Source organism: Pelophylax lessonae (assembly GCF_965119305.1).
Source record: "Pelophylax lessonae genome assembly, chromosome: 4".
Lineage (NCBI taxonomy): Eukaryota > Metazoa > Chordata > Amphibia > Anura > Ranidae > Pelophylax > Pelophylax lessonae.
Window position 1 is genome coordinate 220,726,118 of NC_138771.1, and position 19,511 is coordinate 220,745,628.

Sequence of the window (19,511 nt, forward strand, 5' to 3'; positions counted from 1 at the left end):
GGCTCATGGTGTAGTACAAAGTAAAAGTTGAAATTTAATAAAATACTGTAACACTGACAACCAATACAGTGTACATATGATAAAAAAACAATGACAGTAAAAAGACTCACATCGAAAGCCACCACTTCATAAATGGAGTTAAGGTTCGACCTTAGGCATTGAGGTAATAGCTCTACAGCCGTTTTGCATCCAATGCGCCATCAGGATCCATGGGTGCTTGTCTCTGTGGGTGGTAGTCTGGTGGGGTCCTCTCCCCCTCTGCTGAGGATCGCTGGTGCTTTGTGCCTGGCGACCGGATGGTGTTGCCAACTAGATGGGGGTTGTCCCTTAGCAGTGTTTCTCACTTTTTGTGGGGTCCCCCTGGCGACTCTTGGAGTCTTTTAAAACATATTTCCCCTTCTGATCCCCTCTCTGAAGGCTGTGGGGCCCTCCAGGTCCCAACAATTTATCCATGCACTGACGGCGGTCCTGGAGTCCCTTGTGTCCGGGGTGGAGGTGGCTTACGGGCGACGGGCTAGCAAAAAATCCCGAATCTGATTCGGCCGCCTTTGACTTGGATCACTCAACTGGGTCTGCAGTCATGTGCCTGGAATCCTCTGATAGTGAGGATGATTCCTCCATATTTGCAATGGCGCACAAAAAGGTGCTGGTGGATGCACTGTTTGTATCTGTGCGTGAGACCCTGAAGACTCTGAAGAGGCGCAGGTACCCTTTGGCACTCACAAGTCGTCAAGAGCGGCAAAGGTGTTTCCTTTCCCTTCCTATTGCGACAGAATTGTCACTAAAGAGTGGGGATGACCAAAGCGTCCCTGTGGGGTCCCTAAGCACTTTACTAGGCATTACCTCTATGAGAAGTCCCTTCTTGTGCCGCTGGTGGTGGACCCTCTGGTTTCCAGATTAACAAGGCAACAACGATTCCAGTTGAAGAGTCCCTGACCTTTAAGGATCCGGCTGACCGGAAGGCTTTAGCCCACCATATGTACACTCTGGCTGGTTCGACAATGAGGCTGGTATTCACCATTGCCCCAGTGTCGCAAACTTTGACCAAGTGGGCTAAGCTCTTATGCCATGACCTGGAGGGGGAACAGCTCCCCCCTGTCTTTGCCAAGCTGGCGGACAAGCTAGTCTAGGGGCTGCAGTTGATCTGTGATGCCTCTTTGGATGCAGCACCCCTGATGGCTCGCGCCTCTGTTTTGGCAGTGGCTCTTCAGCGTGTCTTTTGGCTCAAGTGCTGGTCTGCGAATCAGACTTCAAAAAAGGCCTTGACTGATCTTCCTTTCCAAGGAGCATATGATCCAAAATTTATAGATACAAAATAGAAAAACAGAAGAAACTTGGGACTTTTTAGGTAGCCACTCCTATTTCTCCCGGGGGTTATGAGTGGCTATCTAAAAAGTCCCAAGTTTCTTCTGTTTTTCTATTTTCCTTTCCAAGGAGATTGTCTGTTTGGAGCTACTCTGAATGACATTATTAAAGGTTTCACAGGGGGGAAAAGTACTTTTCTTCCACAGGCTACTAAGGGCAAGGAACCTTGTCGTAGACTTGGGCCCTCCTCAGCTCATAAGAAGCTTTTTTGCCCCTCAGGGTCGACTGACAAGGGCTTGAAGCCTTTCAGGGCCTCTTCAGGAGGATCCAAACAAACCTGGTCTGGCAAGCCAAGATCGGGCTTTTCCAGACCCATGGCCAAGGCTACTCAGCATGAAGGTGTGCCTTCACCTGTATCGGGGTTGGGGGGACGTCTTCGCTGGTTTCTGGACCCGTAGTCCTCCCTAGTGCAAGACAAGTGGGGGTCCACAAAGTCATTTGGCCCGGCTACAAGATCGAGTTTCACTCTTGTCTCCCAGCAAGGTTTTTTTCCTTCCAACTTGCACCTGTCCCCAGACCGCTTACAGGGCCTGTTTGGGGCGGTACAAGACCTGTTCTTTCGAGGGGTGATTGTCCCGGTTCCGACTTCGAAAAATTTTCAGGGTTTTTACTCAAACCTGTTCAGTCCCCAGGGTTTTTACTCAGACCTGTTCACAGTCCCCAGGAAGGAAGGAAGGCAAAGTGTATCCAATCCTGAACCTCAAGGCGCTGAACTGCTTTGTGCGGGTACAGAATTTCAGAATGGAGTCCATTCGAATAGTGGTGGCATCCCTGCATCAGAGGGATTTCTTTGCCTCTATCTATATCAAGGATGCCTCCCTTCACATTACAATGTGCCAGTCACCAGCGTTTTCTCCGCTTTGCTGTGGGACAGGAGCATTGTCCGTTTGTGGCGTTACCCTTTGGTATCGCCTCTGCTCCTCAGGTCTTCACAAAACTGTTAGCCCCGATGCTAGCCTTGCTATGCCAACGGGGGATCGCGGGTACTGGGCTACTTGGATGATCTCCTTCTGTGAGCGGAGTCTCCCTCTGCTCTGGTGGACAACCTAGCGATAACAATACAAACTCTGCAGGAATTTCGGATGGATTCTGAACTTTCAGAAGTCTGCTCTGGTTCTGTCCATGGAGCTGGACTATCTGGGCCTGACTCTGGACTCTGTCCTAGCCAGAGTGCTCCTTCCTCTGGACAAACTTCAAAATTGCAGGCTGCAATTCGCCTCCTGGTGTCTAACAGATGGTTGTCCCTCCGGACGTGCATGCAGGTGCTGGGCTTGATAGTGTCTACCTTCATGGGGGTTCAGTTTTATACGAGGTCCCTGCAAAGGGAGATTCTGACCAAATAGGGCAAGACTCCCCAGTCTTTGGAAAATCAGATCTGGATGAGTCGGGGAACGAGGAAGTCCTTGATATGGTGACTTTGTTCTCCGGCGCTTCGGCTGGGAAAGTCCTTCCTCCCCTTGTATTGGACAGTGGTAACCATGGATGCCAGCCTGTCCGGCTGGAGAGGTGTGCTCGGCAAGCATTCTGTTTAGGGGATCTGGAAGAGTCCAGACTTACCGATCAATGTCTTGGAACTCTGAGCGATTAGACTGTGTCTGAATCAATGGATGGATTATCTTCAGGGTTGTCCAGTGTGCATTTAATCAGACTATGCCACAGCCGTGGCTTATGTCAATTATCAAGGGGGTACAAGAAGTGTCCTGTGGCTCTGAAAGTAGCCGGCATTCTAAGGTGGGCAGAACGGTTTGATCAGCCCACTTTGCCGCACACATTCCCTGGGTGGAAAATTGGCAGGCGGATTATCTTAGTCGGCAGGCGTTGGACCACGGGGAGTGGGCCCTTCATCCAGGGGCATGTCATCAGCTGTGTCTCCGGTGGGGTACCCCCCGAGGTGGATCTGTTGGCGTTTTGGCTCAACAGAAAGGTGCAGAGGTTTATAGCTTGGGCAAGGGATCCTCTGGCGGATGCCACAGACTCACTGGTTGCCCAGTGGGGCCAGTATCAGCTGATTTGCACCTTCCCTCCTCTCAAGCTTCTGCCCAGACTTCTATGCAGGATTGAGGCTGAAGGATGGAGTGCCTCCGGACTGGCCTCGGTATGCCGATCTGGTGCGACTGGTCACCGACGTTCCTTAGAAGCTTCCTCTCAGGGAAGATCTTCTGTCCCAAGGACCGTTCCTCCATTCTGCTTTACAATCGCTTGTTTTGAAAGCTTGGCTGTTGAACGCCAGGTGCTGAAGGATAGGGGTTTATCTGAGTCGTTGATTTCTACCCTGTTGAAAGCTAGGAAATCTACTTCTAGGAAGATCTACCATCGTATGTGGAAGACCTACATTGTGTGGTGTGAGTCTCTTGTGGTTCATCCTCGCTCCTTCTCAGTGGCTCGGATCTTAACCTTCATTTAATGGGTGGTTGAACAGAAATTGGCCTTGAGTACCATCAAGGGCCAGGTATCAATCGGCCTTGGCGGTCTTCTTCCAATGATCTTTGGCCACACACTCCCTGGTGCGTACCTTTCTTCTGGGTGTCTGAAATGTAGTTCCTCAAGTGCGGGCTCCTTTGCCGCCTTGGGGTCCCAGTTTGGTGCTTTCAACTCTGCAGAAGCCTCCTTTTTAAAATATTCAGGAGATTCCCCTGTTTACGTTGTCTCAGAAGGTGCCATTATTAGTGGCTATCACTTCTGTGCACAGGGTGTCGGAACTGGCGACGTTATCCTGTCGTTCAGCTTACCTGGTCATTCACAAGGATAAAGTGGTTCTTCGCTCCTGTCCATCGTTCCTTCCTAAGGTTGTCTCTGACTTTCATTTGAATGAAGACATTGTGTTGCCTTCCCTGTGTCCCAGGCCTAAACATCCCTGGAAATTGCCTTGCATGCTTTGGATGAGGTTCGGGCAATTATGGTGTACCTGGCAGCTATGGAGTCTTTCAGGAAGTCAGACTCTCTATTTGTTCTCACGGATGGACCTCCAAAAGGGTTGTCTGCTTCCTCTGCGACCATTTCCAGATCGATCAGACAGATGGTGGTTCAGGCCTATTGCATCAGGGGTTAGGTTCCTCCATTCTCTGTCAAGACGCACTCTACTAGGGCGCTTAGGTTTGCAGATGCAGGTTTGCAAGGCGGCCACATGGTCGTCGGTGCACGCTTTCACAAAGTTCTATAAGATGGATGTGTTGCCATCTGCGGATGCTTCTTTTGGCAGCAAGGTTTTGCAGGCTGCTGTATGTTGCTGTGTATTGTTTTTTCAGGTGGGCTCCAGTTGATTGGCCTAGCCTCTGTTGCCTGGTTAGCTAATGTTTAACCTTGGGAATTTTTTGGTTGTTCCCACCCCTCATGTTTAACACTGCTTTGGGATGTCCCAATGGTTATGAATACCAGGAGCTGTGTCCTTTAGTGAACGAAAGAGAAAATGAGATTTTTGACATACCGTAAAATCAATTTCTCTATTTGTTGACGGACACAGCACCCGCCCCTCTGTGGAGTTAAAATTCTCCTGACACTGCTTGTTACAAAACTGAGTGGCTATATCAGAGAGAGGGCGTATACTAGGGCTGAACGATAGTCGATATGATATCGACTATCGTTCTGCGGACGTGGGCGATATTCATATCGCCGAGGTCACGATATTTTGCATAGGCAGGGAGAAGTCGGGACTCGGAAGAGGATTCACAGACATCCGTTAGGCAGGGAGAAGTCAGGACTCGGAGGAGGACTCACAGCCGTCCCACACTTCAGCGGTGAGCAGCAGCACAGCTAACCAATCGCGCGTGCCTTCACACCTGATTGGTTCGCTGTGCCGCTACTCACGGCGTGATTGGTTCGCTTTGCCATTGAGAAAACTAGCTGAGGGCAGAGACTGAACGTGTGGGCTGCAGTGCACGGAAGTGGAGTGAGTCAGTGTATGCGGCTGTGATCATTTACCGGCTCCTAGTCCTCCGCTCCTACCACCACTGTGAGTCCCGACGAGAATGAGAGACTGAATAATCCGATTCCACACAATTCCACACTGTCACTGAGAGTATTGAGTACCATTATTAACCCTGGCCTGCCCTGTATCTGCAATTAAAATTTAGAAGGCTGTGCTGCTGCATGCATGCTTCATGATTTCCATCCATTCCCAGCATCCTTCCCTACAGTGTCAGTAACATTAACCCTGGCAGTCCCAGACTCCCAGTGCAGTATATAATATATACAATTAGAAGAAGGGCTGCTGCCAAACTCATCCCATCCCTACAGTAACATTAACCCTGGCTGTCCCAGGTGTCCCTTGTAAGGTAATTGTTGACTTTAGCCTGGATTGACGGGTCTCTCAATATCGCAATATACATCATTGAAAAAAAATCGCAATATATTTTTTTCCAATATCGTGCAGGCCTAGCGTATACCCCCTGGGACTGCCCATGGGTGTAGCCAGAATTATTTTCTTCCTAGTGTCCTACTCCTGTAGGGGCAGTATAACCCAATGGTTATGAATACCCGAAGCCGTGTCCGTCAATGAACATCAGAGCTACAGATTTTACGGTAAGCCCTAAATCCAATTTTCTGCCTCAACTCTGAGATATGTACTTTTATCACTGTTCTGGTGTAAATGAGGATGTAAAAAGTAAAGTAATCTTAAACATTTAGTATGAGCTTTGTTAATGGCGACCTGAGCCATGAAGTATGTATGTGTAAAAAAGGCAAGCAGGACTCGTCACCAGTATTGTGGTGTTTTTTTTTTTTTTTACCCATTACTGATTTACCATCCATTGTTCTGCAATGTGTGTCAATGTAAAGGCAGCCGTCTTGGTAGAAGCAAGACTTTGCTTCCTTAAATCAAATGACTGGTGAATAGTGTTGCAGCAATACTGTTTTTTACCGGCGAGTACAAGTACTGATACTTGTACACCACGTACAAATCGCACTGCAGAGGTTTGCATGCTTTTTGAACAGGAATGTGGTGAAGTTCCTGTCCAAATCACATGCAGTTTCCCACACCGCTCCTGTGTAAACCCAGACTGAAGTCACTGTGATAAGCCTGGGCTCACAAAGGAGCAGTGGGGGAAACCACATGTGATTTAGGATAGGAATCGCTCAGCATTCCTGTTCAAATCACATGTGATTCTTTGCAGTGTACTTTCAGCCTATTACTTTTTAATGGTATCAAATCACACCACAAAGGTATTGGAGTATTTACATGAGTACGAATATTTGTGCAAATGCTTAGTAATGGCACAGATACCGATACCGGTATCGGTGCAACCCTGCTAATGATTTGCTGACTGGCAGGGGGCATTTTATAAACACAGCATGAGAGGTATGGGAATAACATATGCAACATTCTCTTCAGCATGGAGAACTTAAAGTGGCACAGTACTGACACTGACAGCACCAAATCTCATGAGATTGGCAGTCAGAGGCAGAGCACTCCCACATTGCGGATACACATCTACAGTGCCTTGTGAAAGTATTCGGCCCCCTTGAACTTTGCGACCTTTTGCCACATTTCAGGCTTCAAACCTAAAGATATAAAACTGTAATTTTTTGTGAAGAATCAACAAGTGGGACACAATCATGAAGTGGAACAAAATTTATTGGATATTTCAAACTTTTTTAACAAATAAAAAACTGAAAAATTGGGCATGCAAAATTATTCAGCTCCCTTAAGTTAATACTTTGTAGTGCCGCCTTTTGCTGCAATTACAGCTGTAAGTCTCTTGGGGTATGTCTCTATCAGTTTTGCACATTGAGAGACTGAAATTTTTGCCCATTCCTCCTTGCAAAACAGCTCGAGCTCAGTGAGGTTGGATGGAGAGCGTTTGTGAACAGCAGTTTTCAGTTCTTTCCACAGATTCTCGATTGGATTCAGGTCTGGACTTTGACTTGGCCATTCTAACACCTGGATATGTTTGTGAACCATTCCATTGTAGATTTTGCTTTATGTTTTGGATCATTGTCTTGTTGGAAGACAAATCTCCGTCCCAGTCTCAGGTCTTTTGCAGACTCCATCAGGGTTCCATCCATCTTCCCATCAATTTTAACCATCTTCCCTGTCCCTGCTGAAGAAAAGCAGGCCCAAACCATGATGCTGCCACCACCATGTTTGACAGTGGGGATGGTGTGTTCAAGGTGATGAGCTGTGTTGCTTTTACACCAAACATAACGTTTTGCATTGTTGCCAAAAAAAGTTCCATTTTGGTTTCATCTGACCAGAGCACCTTCTTCCACATGTTTGGTGTGTCTCCCAGGTGGCTTGTGGCAAACTTTAAATGACACTTTTTATGGATATCTTTAAGAAATGGCTTTCTTCTTGCCACTCTTCCATAAAGGCCAGATTTGTCCAGTATACAACTGATTGTTGTCCTTGTGCAGTATACAACTGATTGTTGTCCTATGGACAGAGTCTCCCACCTCAGCTGTAGATCTCTGCAGTTCATCCAAAGTGATCATGGGCCTCTTGGCTGCATCTCTGATCAGTTTTCTCCTTGTATGAGCTGAAAGTTTAGAGGGACGGCCAGGTCTTCGTAGATTTGCAGTGGTCTGATACTCCTTCCATTTCAATATTATCGCTTGCACAGTGCTCCTTGGGATGTTTAAAGCTTGGGAAATCTTTTCGTATCCAAATCCGGCTTTAAACTTCTCCACAACAGTATCTCGGACCTGCCTGGTGTGTTCCTTGTTCTTCATGATGCTCTCTGCGCTTTAAACGGACCTCTGAGACTATCACAGTGCAGGTGCATTTATATGGAGACTTGATTACACACAGGTGGATTCTATTTATCATCATTAGTCATTTAGGTCAACATTGGATCATTCAGAAATCCTCACTGAACTTCTGGAGAGAGTTTGCTGCACTGAAAGTAAAGGGGATGAATAATTTTGCACGCCCAATTTTTCAGTTTTTTATTTGTTAACAAAGTTTGAAATATCCAATACATTTCGTTCCACTTCATTATTGTGTCCCACTTGTTGTTGATTCTTCACAAAAAATTAGTTTTATATCTTTGTTTGAAGCCTGAAATGTGGCAAAAGGTCAAAGTTCAAGGGGGCCGAATACTTTCGCAAGGCACTGTATGAGGCTTTGGGCACATGAGTGCCTAGGGACAGTCACATGATAGGAAGTGCATTCCTATATTTCCAGGTACAATTAATAGTTCTAAAGTATACCTTTAACAGAGTATCCTAACTTTTTAAATTCTGATTAACTTTAATGCCCAAATGCACCCACAGCTTTTTATTTATTTGTTTTAGATTTGTACAGAATAAGAAATTTTCAAGCTTTTATAGTTGTATTCCCAGACATAGAGAGAGGACAGGAAGTGAGAGGAAATCTTCCCAATGGGCTATACAGCTGTAAAAACATGATAGAAATTCTAATTCATAATCTTCTATTAACTGCAAAAGCTCTCCTTCCTATGTAATAGAGATTAGTTGAGAAGGAAGTGTTTTGATCCAAATCAGGAAAGAAATAAAATCCTAGAGCAGACATGTCCAACCCACGGCCCGGAACCACAGGCAATGCGGCCCACTGGTTTCAGAACTCCAGACAATCTCCCACCTTTGGCCGGCAGCTCACGGACACCCGCAAGTGCCGTGCGATCTTCTGGCTGCCGTGGGAGAAATAGGATATCTGCAGTCAGTGACAGAGCCGCTGCTTCCTGTATAGTTCCGGCTCTGTCACAGGCGCAGTGCTATAAAATGCACTCTGCCTGTGACAGGAGCCATACAGGAATCAGCGGTTCTGCTCTCTACTGCTGTCACTGCTTCCTCCAGCAGTACCCGCATGACCAGCATTACCCGCCAGCAGTATCCGCCAGCATTACCCCCCAGAAATAGCTGCCAGCAGTAACCGCCAGCATTACCCACCAACACTACCCGCCAGCAGTACCCACCAACACTACCCACCAGCAGTAATTGCCAGCTTTACCCACCAGCACTACCCACCAGCACTACCCACCAGCACTACCCACCAGCACTACCCACCAGCATTACCCACCAGCAGTAACTGCAAGCAGAAACCGCCTGCAGTAACTGCCAGCAGTAACCGCCAGCAGTCTGCAAAATAAGTAGAAAAGGTATGTGCATTAACGTGTGTAAATTGTTGCAATATGTTTTTCAATAACTAGTTGTGTTTTTTCATAATATGTCATGTCCTTGTTCATACATGTATGAATAAGGACATGACATTTTCTTGCTGCCTAAGTCATATGTGGTAGGGGTGTAATTAGCCGCCAGCACATAACTGTAAATATCCCAGCATGTGCAGTGTTTCTGACTCCTACCACCATGGCCACTTCAAATCACTGAAGCGGTGATGGTGGTTAGAGTGTTCCTTTTAATATCTCTCAGAAGAAGTAAACCTCTGCATACTGATTCCATTTAATTTGATCATCCTTTAGTTGTGTTAAGTTATTGCGGGGGGGCACATGGGAAGGGCGCATCAGCGTTTTTATTACTTATATACCTTAACTATAGTATATATTTTATATGCAGCCCAAGAAAATGTCTCTACACTCAATGTGGCCCAGAGAAGCCAAAAGGTTGGACACCCATGCCCTAGAGTCTTTCACGCTGCTCCGTCGTGGAAGCTCTACAGTATAGAAGTGTTGTACTCAAGTACAAGTGTTGCTGGTAGGAATTCCAGATTAAAAAAAAAAGGAACAAAAAGTAATACAAGATATCACATCTAAGAATTCATAAGTTTCAACGTGTTTTTTGTTTTTTTGAAACACAGCTTAAAGACCTTTTATTTTGATCTCTCAATATAGTTTTTGGTGTATGGTGTATTTTTATTATTAATTTAAAATAATGCCTTATTTTTTTCTTTTAGTTATTTACATGCTGCAGGACAAAAAGTTTGGAAACGATGGAAGAAACGTTATTTTGTTCTTGTTCAGGTTTGTTCTATTACATTTTCTCTGCTTTCATATGAAAAGTTAGCTCCAGCAAAAGTGAAAAATGATATCTGTTTTGGTACTGAAAGTGGACTTGACTAAATGGGTAGGAGAGGTATAGTCGCAAAGGGTTTCATAGAGATCGTTACAGTGCCCCATGATCCCTAACACCCCTCCTAGTAGACAGTGCCCCCAGGACCCTAGTGCTGACACATGCTGCCAGCCAGTGACTTTATAGTAACTAAACATGGAAAGATATTGCTACTTATAATTCCCAATCTGCCCCATCACAAGCAGATGGTACTGCCCAAGAATAGTCATGCAATAAATCTTACAAACACCAGGGCCCCAAACATAGCCATCCAGTTCAACTATGAATACTCTGCGCCTGTAAACAACCTGCAAGTTTGCCGTGGTGATTCCCATGTCCCTAATGCAACAAGACAAAGATCCATTTTATTATACTCAGAGCTCAGCATAGCCAGACAGTGCCATGTTCAGATACTCTTGTTTTTATTTTAGGTACAAGGGAAGAATTTGCTAACAAATTAACAGCAAATGGCAGGCAGCACTTTTGCAACACCTACACACCCCTCAAGCAAAGTTAAACATCAGTCAGATATTTATATTCTTTATTCTGATTTATTTCTTTAAAAATATTGTGTTTAAGTGCGCATGCGCGCGGTGCCGACGTCGGACATGTTCTGACCGCGCTCCGCACATCCCGGCAGATCCACGGCTAAAATCAGCAGCAAGTGAGCGGGCAGAGGCTCCGGAGGACTCGCAGGTTGCGGCGGAGGCGATGCTGCATCGTAGGACATCGGGAAACCAGAGGAAGAAGCACTCATCTGCACCCCAGCCTCCTTCATCGGCGCGCCCCTCTCCTCCCAAGACACAGTCTCCTGGGATCAAGATGGCGGCGACCCGCAGCTCCACGGCCAGGAACGGCCCTCCGCCCACACGATCGGCACCTTCCCGCCCTGACCATCGGGCACCTACAGCAGCAATCATGGAGGGGGTAAGAGATTTATTCTCCTCACAATCCTCACAATCGCAGGGGGACCCCTCACAACACTCACAGGCACCAGTGCCACACTTCTCCCCATACCAGGCCTCCTCTGAGGGAGCGGCGTCTCCAGCCTCCTCCCTGGATAGGCAAATGGCAGACATGGCCAAAATAGCATTGAGTCAGGGGGGCTCTTTGTCATCCTCAGCCCCCCCCTCCTCCCCAAACATCATACTCAGGAGATTCTGTTCTGATCGCCAGATTCTCTGCTTTACTGCAGCAGGAACTTTCCAAAGCATGTGCAATTATCACTGCAGACCTAAAGGGGAACTTACAGGATATTGGAAATAGACTGGACTCCATTGAATCTAAAGTGGATGGCACTGTGAGGAGAGTCAATCAGAATCATAAACTGATAGTCTCCCTGCAAGATCGCCTTGATCAGGCACAGGATAAAATCGAGGACCTGGAAAATCGGTCCCGTCGCTATAACTTTAGAATACGGGGCCTCCCTGAGTCCATTACGGACCTGGAACCAACCATACACGAACTTATGACTACCCTCATTCCTGATATTACGCCTAGTCATCTGGAATTGGACCGCTTCCACCGGGCCTTGGCGTCCCCGCGCCAAGATGGCCTTCCTAGAGATGTCCTTGTTAAGCCGCACTTTTATAGGATTAAGGAGAAGGTGATGGCTGCGGCCCGCTTTAAATCCGATCTCACTCTGCAAGGTCACCCAATTCAAATTTTCGCAGATATCTCTCAAACCACTATACAAAGGAGGAGGTCACTGAAGCCTTTACTGACCCATCTTATCAACAGGCAGATTAAATATAGGTGGTCCTTTCCTTTCCGCCTGTCCTTCACTTATAAGGGGAAAACACACTCCTTTTCTACCATTCCAGACGGAGAAGAAGTGCTTTTGGGCCTGGGACTCATCTCCAAGGAGGGCCCCCCACCTAGATCCCGCTCAGTATCCCCGACGACGTCAACCAGGCCTTTGTCCCCATTATGGTCCCAACAGAGCCGGAGGGGACATGCCCGCACACACACGCCGCCATGAGGCCTTATAACAGCACGAGCAAATTTTTGGATCCTTCTCTTGCCACCTACATAGGTGCCAGTGCCACGTGACAGATCGCTATACACAGTTACTGTTGACTCTGTTCTTCTTCTTTTTTTTTTTGCTTTCAAGTTGAGATGCGACTGTTCCGAATTGGATGAAGCGACACCCCGGTGGATGCTTGGGGATGACAGCCTAGACCGCCCTATCGAGAGCGGCCCACGTGAGACTGTTCTTACCTCTTTTTGTTATATTGTTCCCTTTTCTTTTTCGGGTGCTGTATCTGCTCTTCTGAGGTGTCTACAACCCCCAATATATGGGAACTGTCGATATAATGGACCGCAGCGGTCCCTGTGGATTTGAACTGTTTTTTCTTTAGGTCACCGTTGTCATCCTGCAGTTAACAGTTTTTGGATTTTTATTTTTTTTTTTTATTTTTTGTGTTCAATTGTTTTTACATATTTTTCTGGTGGGCACTCTAAGGGATGAAGACTCGGCCTCCCGGGTCATAACCAGACTACAGTTGGGCCTTGATGTTTTGGTTGCTGTTGCCCGAGTATGTTTACACTGTGCATTGAGCCTCTGGGACAGTCCCGCCTCATGATACCCGGCGAGTAGCTGGGATGGTTTGGAGCGGAACTGCTCGGGATGCTTCCACATGCCACTGACCATTTGCGATTTCGCTCATGGCTTAGGCTGTGAGCGACCTTGCATGTTTTTTGGGGGAGCTGGACCCCACAACCAGCCTTGTTTAGATGATTTTCAGGTTTTCGATGGCGTATTTCCAATCGCCCCCCCCCCTTGGAAATGGGGGGGGAAGGGCGGGGGGAGGGCTCCCTCTCCTCTCCTCGCCCCTTCTTTCTTTCACTGCTTTCTCCTCCCCTCTTTCTCCCCTTCCTCCTCCCCCGGGTTTTCCCATGGTGTCCAGGTCTTGCAGTTTCCGCAGACATAGTCGTGCTTCCCTCAGGTCTGCCTATACAGGGGGGGGGATTCCCAGTGTATTTGGCCGAGTGCAGCTTGCTGAACCACAATGACGAATCAAGCCCCAATTCCCTTTAAGATCCTGACCCATAATGTTCAGGGTCTTAATGCGCCAGTGAAACGAACTAAGGCCTTCCAATACTATTCCAAGCAAGGTTTTGACATCCTTCTCCTACAGGAGACTCATTTTGCCCACTCTTCCTCCCCGAAATTTCTGAGTGCGAAATATCCTACCTGCTACATGTCCAACAGTTAGATAATGATGATGATAAGAAGAAAGGGGTGGCCATATGCATAGCAAAAAAGGTCCCATTCATGCCTAAAAGTGTGATACGCGATAAAGAAGGTAGATATGTTGTGGTGCATGGCACAATCAATGAACACGAGGTAACGTTGGTCTCCTACTACGCCCCGAATGTGGGTCAACAGGAATTTTTCCGGTCTATGCTCACGGTCATCATGCCGCATGCAGCGGGCCATGTCATCTTTGGGGGAGATAGTAACCTTCCGCTGGACCAAGTCATGGACAAGTCCTCCTCCCTCCGAACTTCCCACCGGCATGTCCCTAGACAGGGAGTCAAATTGGCTCGCCTGCTGCATTCGCATGATTTGGTGGACGTCTGGAGGAATGACCACCCTACCACTAGAGACTTTACGCACTATTCTCATGCCCACAAGACCTACGCCCGCATCGACCACCTGTTCACTATGTCACCGCTTCTCCCGTTTGTCTTGAAGTCTCGGATACTAGTAACCCCCTGGTCGGACCACTCACCTGTAGCTATGACAGTTTCTGACCTCTGGACGAAACCAAAACCCGCTCCCTGGAGACTTAATGCCTCCCTACTCACTGACCCGACTATTTTCAAGGAGGTGGAGGGCGCTATAACCCAATACTTCCTGGACAATACTGCTACTGCCACTTCCTCGGCGATTCGTTGGGCGGCGCACAAGGCCACGATCAGGGGTAAGTTACTTCAGATAGCTTCCAGGAAAAAGAGAGAACGTGCCCAGGATATACACAGGCAGGAGTCGGACCTCCGGGACCTGCTGAGAGAACAAAAACTTAACCCTGACATTGACTTACGACCAAAAATAGACTCCGCCAGGCTGACCCTCAACATGAGTTTGACTACCCGCGCGGAAAAATCTCTCCGGTGGTCGGGCAACCGATACTATACCATGGGCGACAAACCACATACCCTGCTGGCTCGCAAGCTGACCCCACGACCATTCTCCCCTGCTCTCCCAAAATTGAAACTTTGCAATGGCAATAGAACGCAAAACCCGCAGCTGATTGTTAACGAATTTTACGATTTTTACACTAAACTGTACTCCTCCCCGGGTCCTCCTCAGGGCTCTCGGTTGGATGAGTTCTTTCGGGACCTCCCCGTACCGCGATTGTCCGTAGAACACGGTAACATAATGGACGGGGAATTTACGGAGTTTGAAGTTTTATCGGCCATAAAAACCATTAACCCTTCCAAAGCCCCGGGCCCAGATGGCTTCTCGGGCCACTATTATAAGAAGTATAGCGACCTTCTAGCCCCTCATCTCTGTTCTTATTTCAATGAGATTAGACGCGGTTCCCCCATCCCTCGGTACGAAAACAATGCCTTTATACACGTCATCCCTAAGCCGGGCAAGGATCACGGTGACTGTTTGAATTATAGACCGATCTCCCTCATCAATTTGGATGTGAAAATTATGACTAAAATTTTGGCCAATCGCCTGAACTCATTTTTAGCACACTACATTCACCCTGACCAAGTAGGATTTGTCCCGACTAGACAGTCATCCGACCAAACTAGACGGGCTATCAACGTTATATCTGCTTTACAGTCTAATTGGGATGGGGAGGGGAGTCTGAAAGGTATGTTATTATCCCTCGATTTGCATAAAGCTTTTGATTCTCTGTCCTGGGACTACCTGTGGCACACATTGGAGAGATTTGGGTTCGGGCCCTCTTTCCTCATGCTGATGCGGACTCTATACAGCGAACCAGTGGCAAAATTGTCGATTAAAGGTTATAGCTCAGATTACTTGGAAATCCGCAGGGGCACCCGTCAGGGCTGTCCTTTGTCCCCCCTTTTGTTTATCCTGGCCCTAGAACCTTTGGCGATCAAGCTCCGTCTCAACCCAAATATCCAGGGTATTCCCTGCGGAACCAGGGTGCATAGGTGTGCCCTCTTCGCGGATGATATTCTGTTGTACCTGTCTGCCCCGTTGGTTTCGATTCCTAACTTGCTTCAGGACTTGGAGCTGTTCGCTGCGGTCTCAGGTCTGCGGGTGAACCGGTCCAGGTCCCAGGCCCTGAACCTCACTTTGGATGACGTTACTGTGTGGACGCTTCAGAGCGCTTTTCCTTTCCGATGGCAGGAGAAATCTCTACCGTATTTAGGCATCTATTTGACATCCTCGATCACTACACTTTATGCAGCCAACTACCCTCCCCTATACAAAACCCTGGGGGCTGATCTTAACAGATGGGCGACCAGCCCCCCGTCGTGGTTCGGCAGGTTGCACTCGGTCAAAATGAATATTTTGCCACGTTTACTCTATTTATTCCGTACTTTGACAATATCCATCAATATACCAGACCTCAAAGCATTCCAGAACAAGGTTGTACAGTTTATATGGGGGGATAAGAGGCCTAGGGTAAATAGACGCACCCTGTATACACCTAAATTGAGGGGGGGTTTGGGTGTCCCTGATTTTCTCAAATATTACTACGCTGCACAGCTCACTCATTTAATAAAATTTCACTCCAGAGAACCCGCCCTATTTGGATGCAGCTGGAGGCCAGTCATGTATCTGCTCATTCTATTGAACATCTACTGTGGCTACTGCCAAAGAACCGCCCCGCAATCCTTTGTCCCACCCTGTCCCTGTCTCTGGGAATTTGGGATCGACTGGCGAAACTACATGGTTTCAGATCTTCTCATGCCCCACTGGCGCCCTTACTGGGTAACCCGCGATTTCCCCCGGGCCTCTGTCCCCTAGCTTTCGCTTGGTGGACCAACGAGGGTCTACTTCGCCTAGCCGACTTATGTGATAGTAGGGGTGTTCTCTCCAGATCTGTATTGAAGGACAAATATTCTCTTCCAGAGGGGGAGATGTACCGCTACACTCAAATCTCCCATTATGTTTCCTCCCTAAAGAGTGTTGGCGATATAGCTACCTCAACTCCAATGGAGTACCTTTGTACCAATATAGATAGACAGAAGGGATTTATCTCTTCAATATATACAGTGTTACAGGATGATGATGTTAAACTGCCATACATGGTTCGATGGGAGGCAGACCTGGGGGAGGAGATGGACAGGGCCGAATGGAACCAGCTAGCGTTACTGAACTCAAAGTCACTAATCAATACCTCTTTGATAGAGGCCAATTATAAGGTACTTCTGAGGTGGTACATGGTCCCTGTCAGGCTGGCAGCGGCGATCAGAGAGGCCTCCCCTTTGTGCTTCCGGAGCTGCGGACAGCCTGGCACGGTCATGCATATTTGGTGGACCTGCCCCAAGGTCCGTAGATTTTCGATCAGAGTATACAATTTCATATATTCACTCACTGGCGTTAACCTGCCTAAATCCCCTACCCAGGCGTTGCTGGGTAAGCCAATAACTATGGCTCCAAAACACACTAAACGTCTGGTCGCTCTCGTCTTTACGGCAGCCAAGATTGCCATAGCTCGCTCATGGTGATCCCCGGTAATATTATTTGAACTTCTAAAGGCTAAATTGACATGGATAATGGTGAACGAGCGAATGGTGGCGATCCTCCAGGACAAATTGCCTCTATTCGAGAAAACCTGGGACCCCTGGATGCGATATCTAGCGGGACCTCAGTAGTAAGTGAGGTTCTCCTGGGGAGCTCCCCTGGGAGCGCCTCCCCATGGCTATTCGGTTTCCTTGTGGCGGACCTGGACACCACCCTCCCCTTGCCCCCATACCTTACTCCTTCTCTACCCCCTACCCCTTCTTTTCCTTCCCAGACTTTCTTATTCTCTCTCTCTGTTTTTCCTTTTTCCTTCCTGAACCTCTGTTGACCCTTATTTTTTAAAGACGTGGCCCCCTTGGGACCCCGTTGGGTTTGTGAGTGCCGCATAGAGCGACCTTACTAGGCACAATAGTTCTCTTATCTGGTATATTACTGCGGCTACAGAGCTCCCCTGAGGCCGGAGGTTGGTGTTCGGCTGGGATCTGGACGACCGCCCCCCTCCATTCGGCGCAGTGTGTTCCCCTGCGGGGCGCTGGGAGGGGGCGGATCCGGGCCTAGCCCGGACCGACCGGCCGGGGACGTGGCAAACAATGTATCACTTGGAAGTATTGTATGCTATTATGTATCCCTCTGGGGACTGTGTCACTCGTTGTGTTTTAAGTTGTACCCATGTACTCTACAACGGACGTTCTCTGAACTGTTTTATTGTGTACCCTTTCCCTTTGCATTTAAAACAATAAAAATCTATTGAAATTTAAAAATATTGTGTTTGCAAACAAAGCCTGAATGTGTTTTTTAATTCTCTCCTTATATAAGGTTTCTTTAGGGCCAATGCACACTAGGAAATGCATGTGAATTGCAAAGGATTGTGTTGTATGTTCCTGTGCAGTGCCAATTAACATGCAGTTCTGTGCAGTGCTAATTCAGCCTATTCAGTTTGAATGGGCTGATAAAGCACTGCACCGCACCAAAAGTAGTGCACATGCTAATTATGGAAAACACTGCAACCGGATCTCATGGTACATTTGTACCTTGTGATCTGGTGCAGGCAAACACTGCTTTTTGTGACCTGGCTTTGGGGTGTTGGTAACTTTGCACTGACACATGCTGCAGATCACAAGGACAGTGCGATTTGAATGTGTGGGGAAACTGGCACAGAACATGGGTTTCCTGCATGACATTCTGGTGTGGACTGGCCCTTAAACCCTACGCACTGCAGAAAGCAAAATGGTAGAGGAGGTATTGGGAACAAATCCGGTTATACTGCATTGCACAGTGCTGTCAATCTTAATCTTGGAGCATGAGAAGAAGAGAGCGGAGTAATGACTTCATTAGCATGGTAATGATTGTTTTTATTCTGTAATTGGGAAACTGGAGCTGAAATTTTGTTCAAGCTCTATTCCCTAAAGCGGTCTTTCAGTCACCTGTGAAAAAATTAAGTCAGCAGCTACAGTGTAGCTGCTGACTTTTAAAAACAGACACTCACCTGTCCCAGGATCCAGCGCAGTCCCCGGCTTATTACCTATGGGCAGCCGGCTGTAAATGCTTCCAGCTTCGCAGACGGCTGCTCACTGCGCATGTGGTGCTCGATAATCCGCTACACAAATTTATTTAACCACTTCAGCCCCTTCATGACCAGGCCATTTTTTGCGATACGGCACTGCATTATTTTAACTGGCATTTGCACAGATGTGCGACGCTGTACCCAAATAAAATTGATGTCCTCTTTTTTCCTCACAAATAGAGCTTTCTTTTGGTGGTATTTGATCACCTTTTGCGATTTTTATTTTTTGCGCTATAAACCAAAAAAGCCTGACGATTTAGAAAAAAACAATATTTTTTACTTTATGCTATAAAACATACCCAATAAAAATATAAAAAATCTAATTTCTTCATCAATTTAGGCCAATATGTATTCTGCTACATATTGTTGGTAAAAAAATCCCAATAAGTGACTATATTCTTTGGTTTGCGGAAAAGTTATAGTGTCTACAAACTATGAAATATTTTTATGGGATTTTTAGCGGTGCTGCAACATTGCGGTGGACAAATTGGACACCTAACTGACACTTTTGAGGGGACCAGTGACACTAATACAGTGATCAGTGACACAAAAAAATGCACCGTCACTGTACAAATGACACGGGCAGGAAAGGGGTTAACATCAGGCGATCAAAGGGGTTAACCATGCTCCTAGGGAGTGCTTTCTAACTGTGAGGGGGGTGGCTTAACTGGAGGATGACAGAGATCCGTCTGCTAGATTTTGATCTTCCTCTCTGAGAGAACGGCGGTCTGCCTTGTTTACATAGGCAGACTGCTATTCTGTCTCTCCTGTAAACAAAAGTTTTCCTGTCTGGCTTAACATATTTCTCTAATTCCCTCTAGAACTCAAAGTCCTTGGAACCCTGCTTCTGTTTCTCAACATGTTTTGTGGGTATTAAACTGCTTCATCTGGAAATGGGAATTCAAGATATATCTACAAATCAGACATAAATATATA

General features: G+C 47.2%; 1 protein-coding gene across 4 annotated transcripts in view; it reads left to right on the forward strand.

Annotated features, from left to right (window-relative positions):
• Nucleotides 1-19,511, forward strand: part of CADPS2 (calcium dependent secretion activator 2) — a 1,183,693-nt gene that overhangs the window by 401,091 nt on the left and 763,091 nt on the right. For all 4 annotated transcript variants that reach the window (XM_082254958.1, XM_082254959.1, XM_082254960.1 and 1 more), the window contains exon 9: nt 10,172-10,238. In XM_082254958.1, coding sequence (XP_082111084.1) covers nt 10,172-10,238 — 67 coding nt within the window. The remainder of the gene's footprint in view (nt 1-10,171; nt 10,239-19,511) is intronic.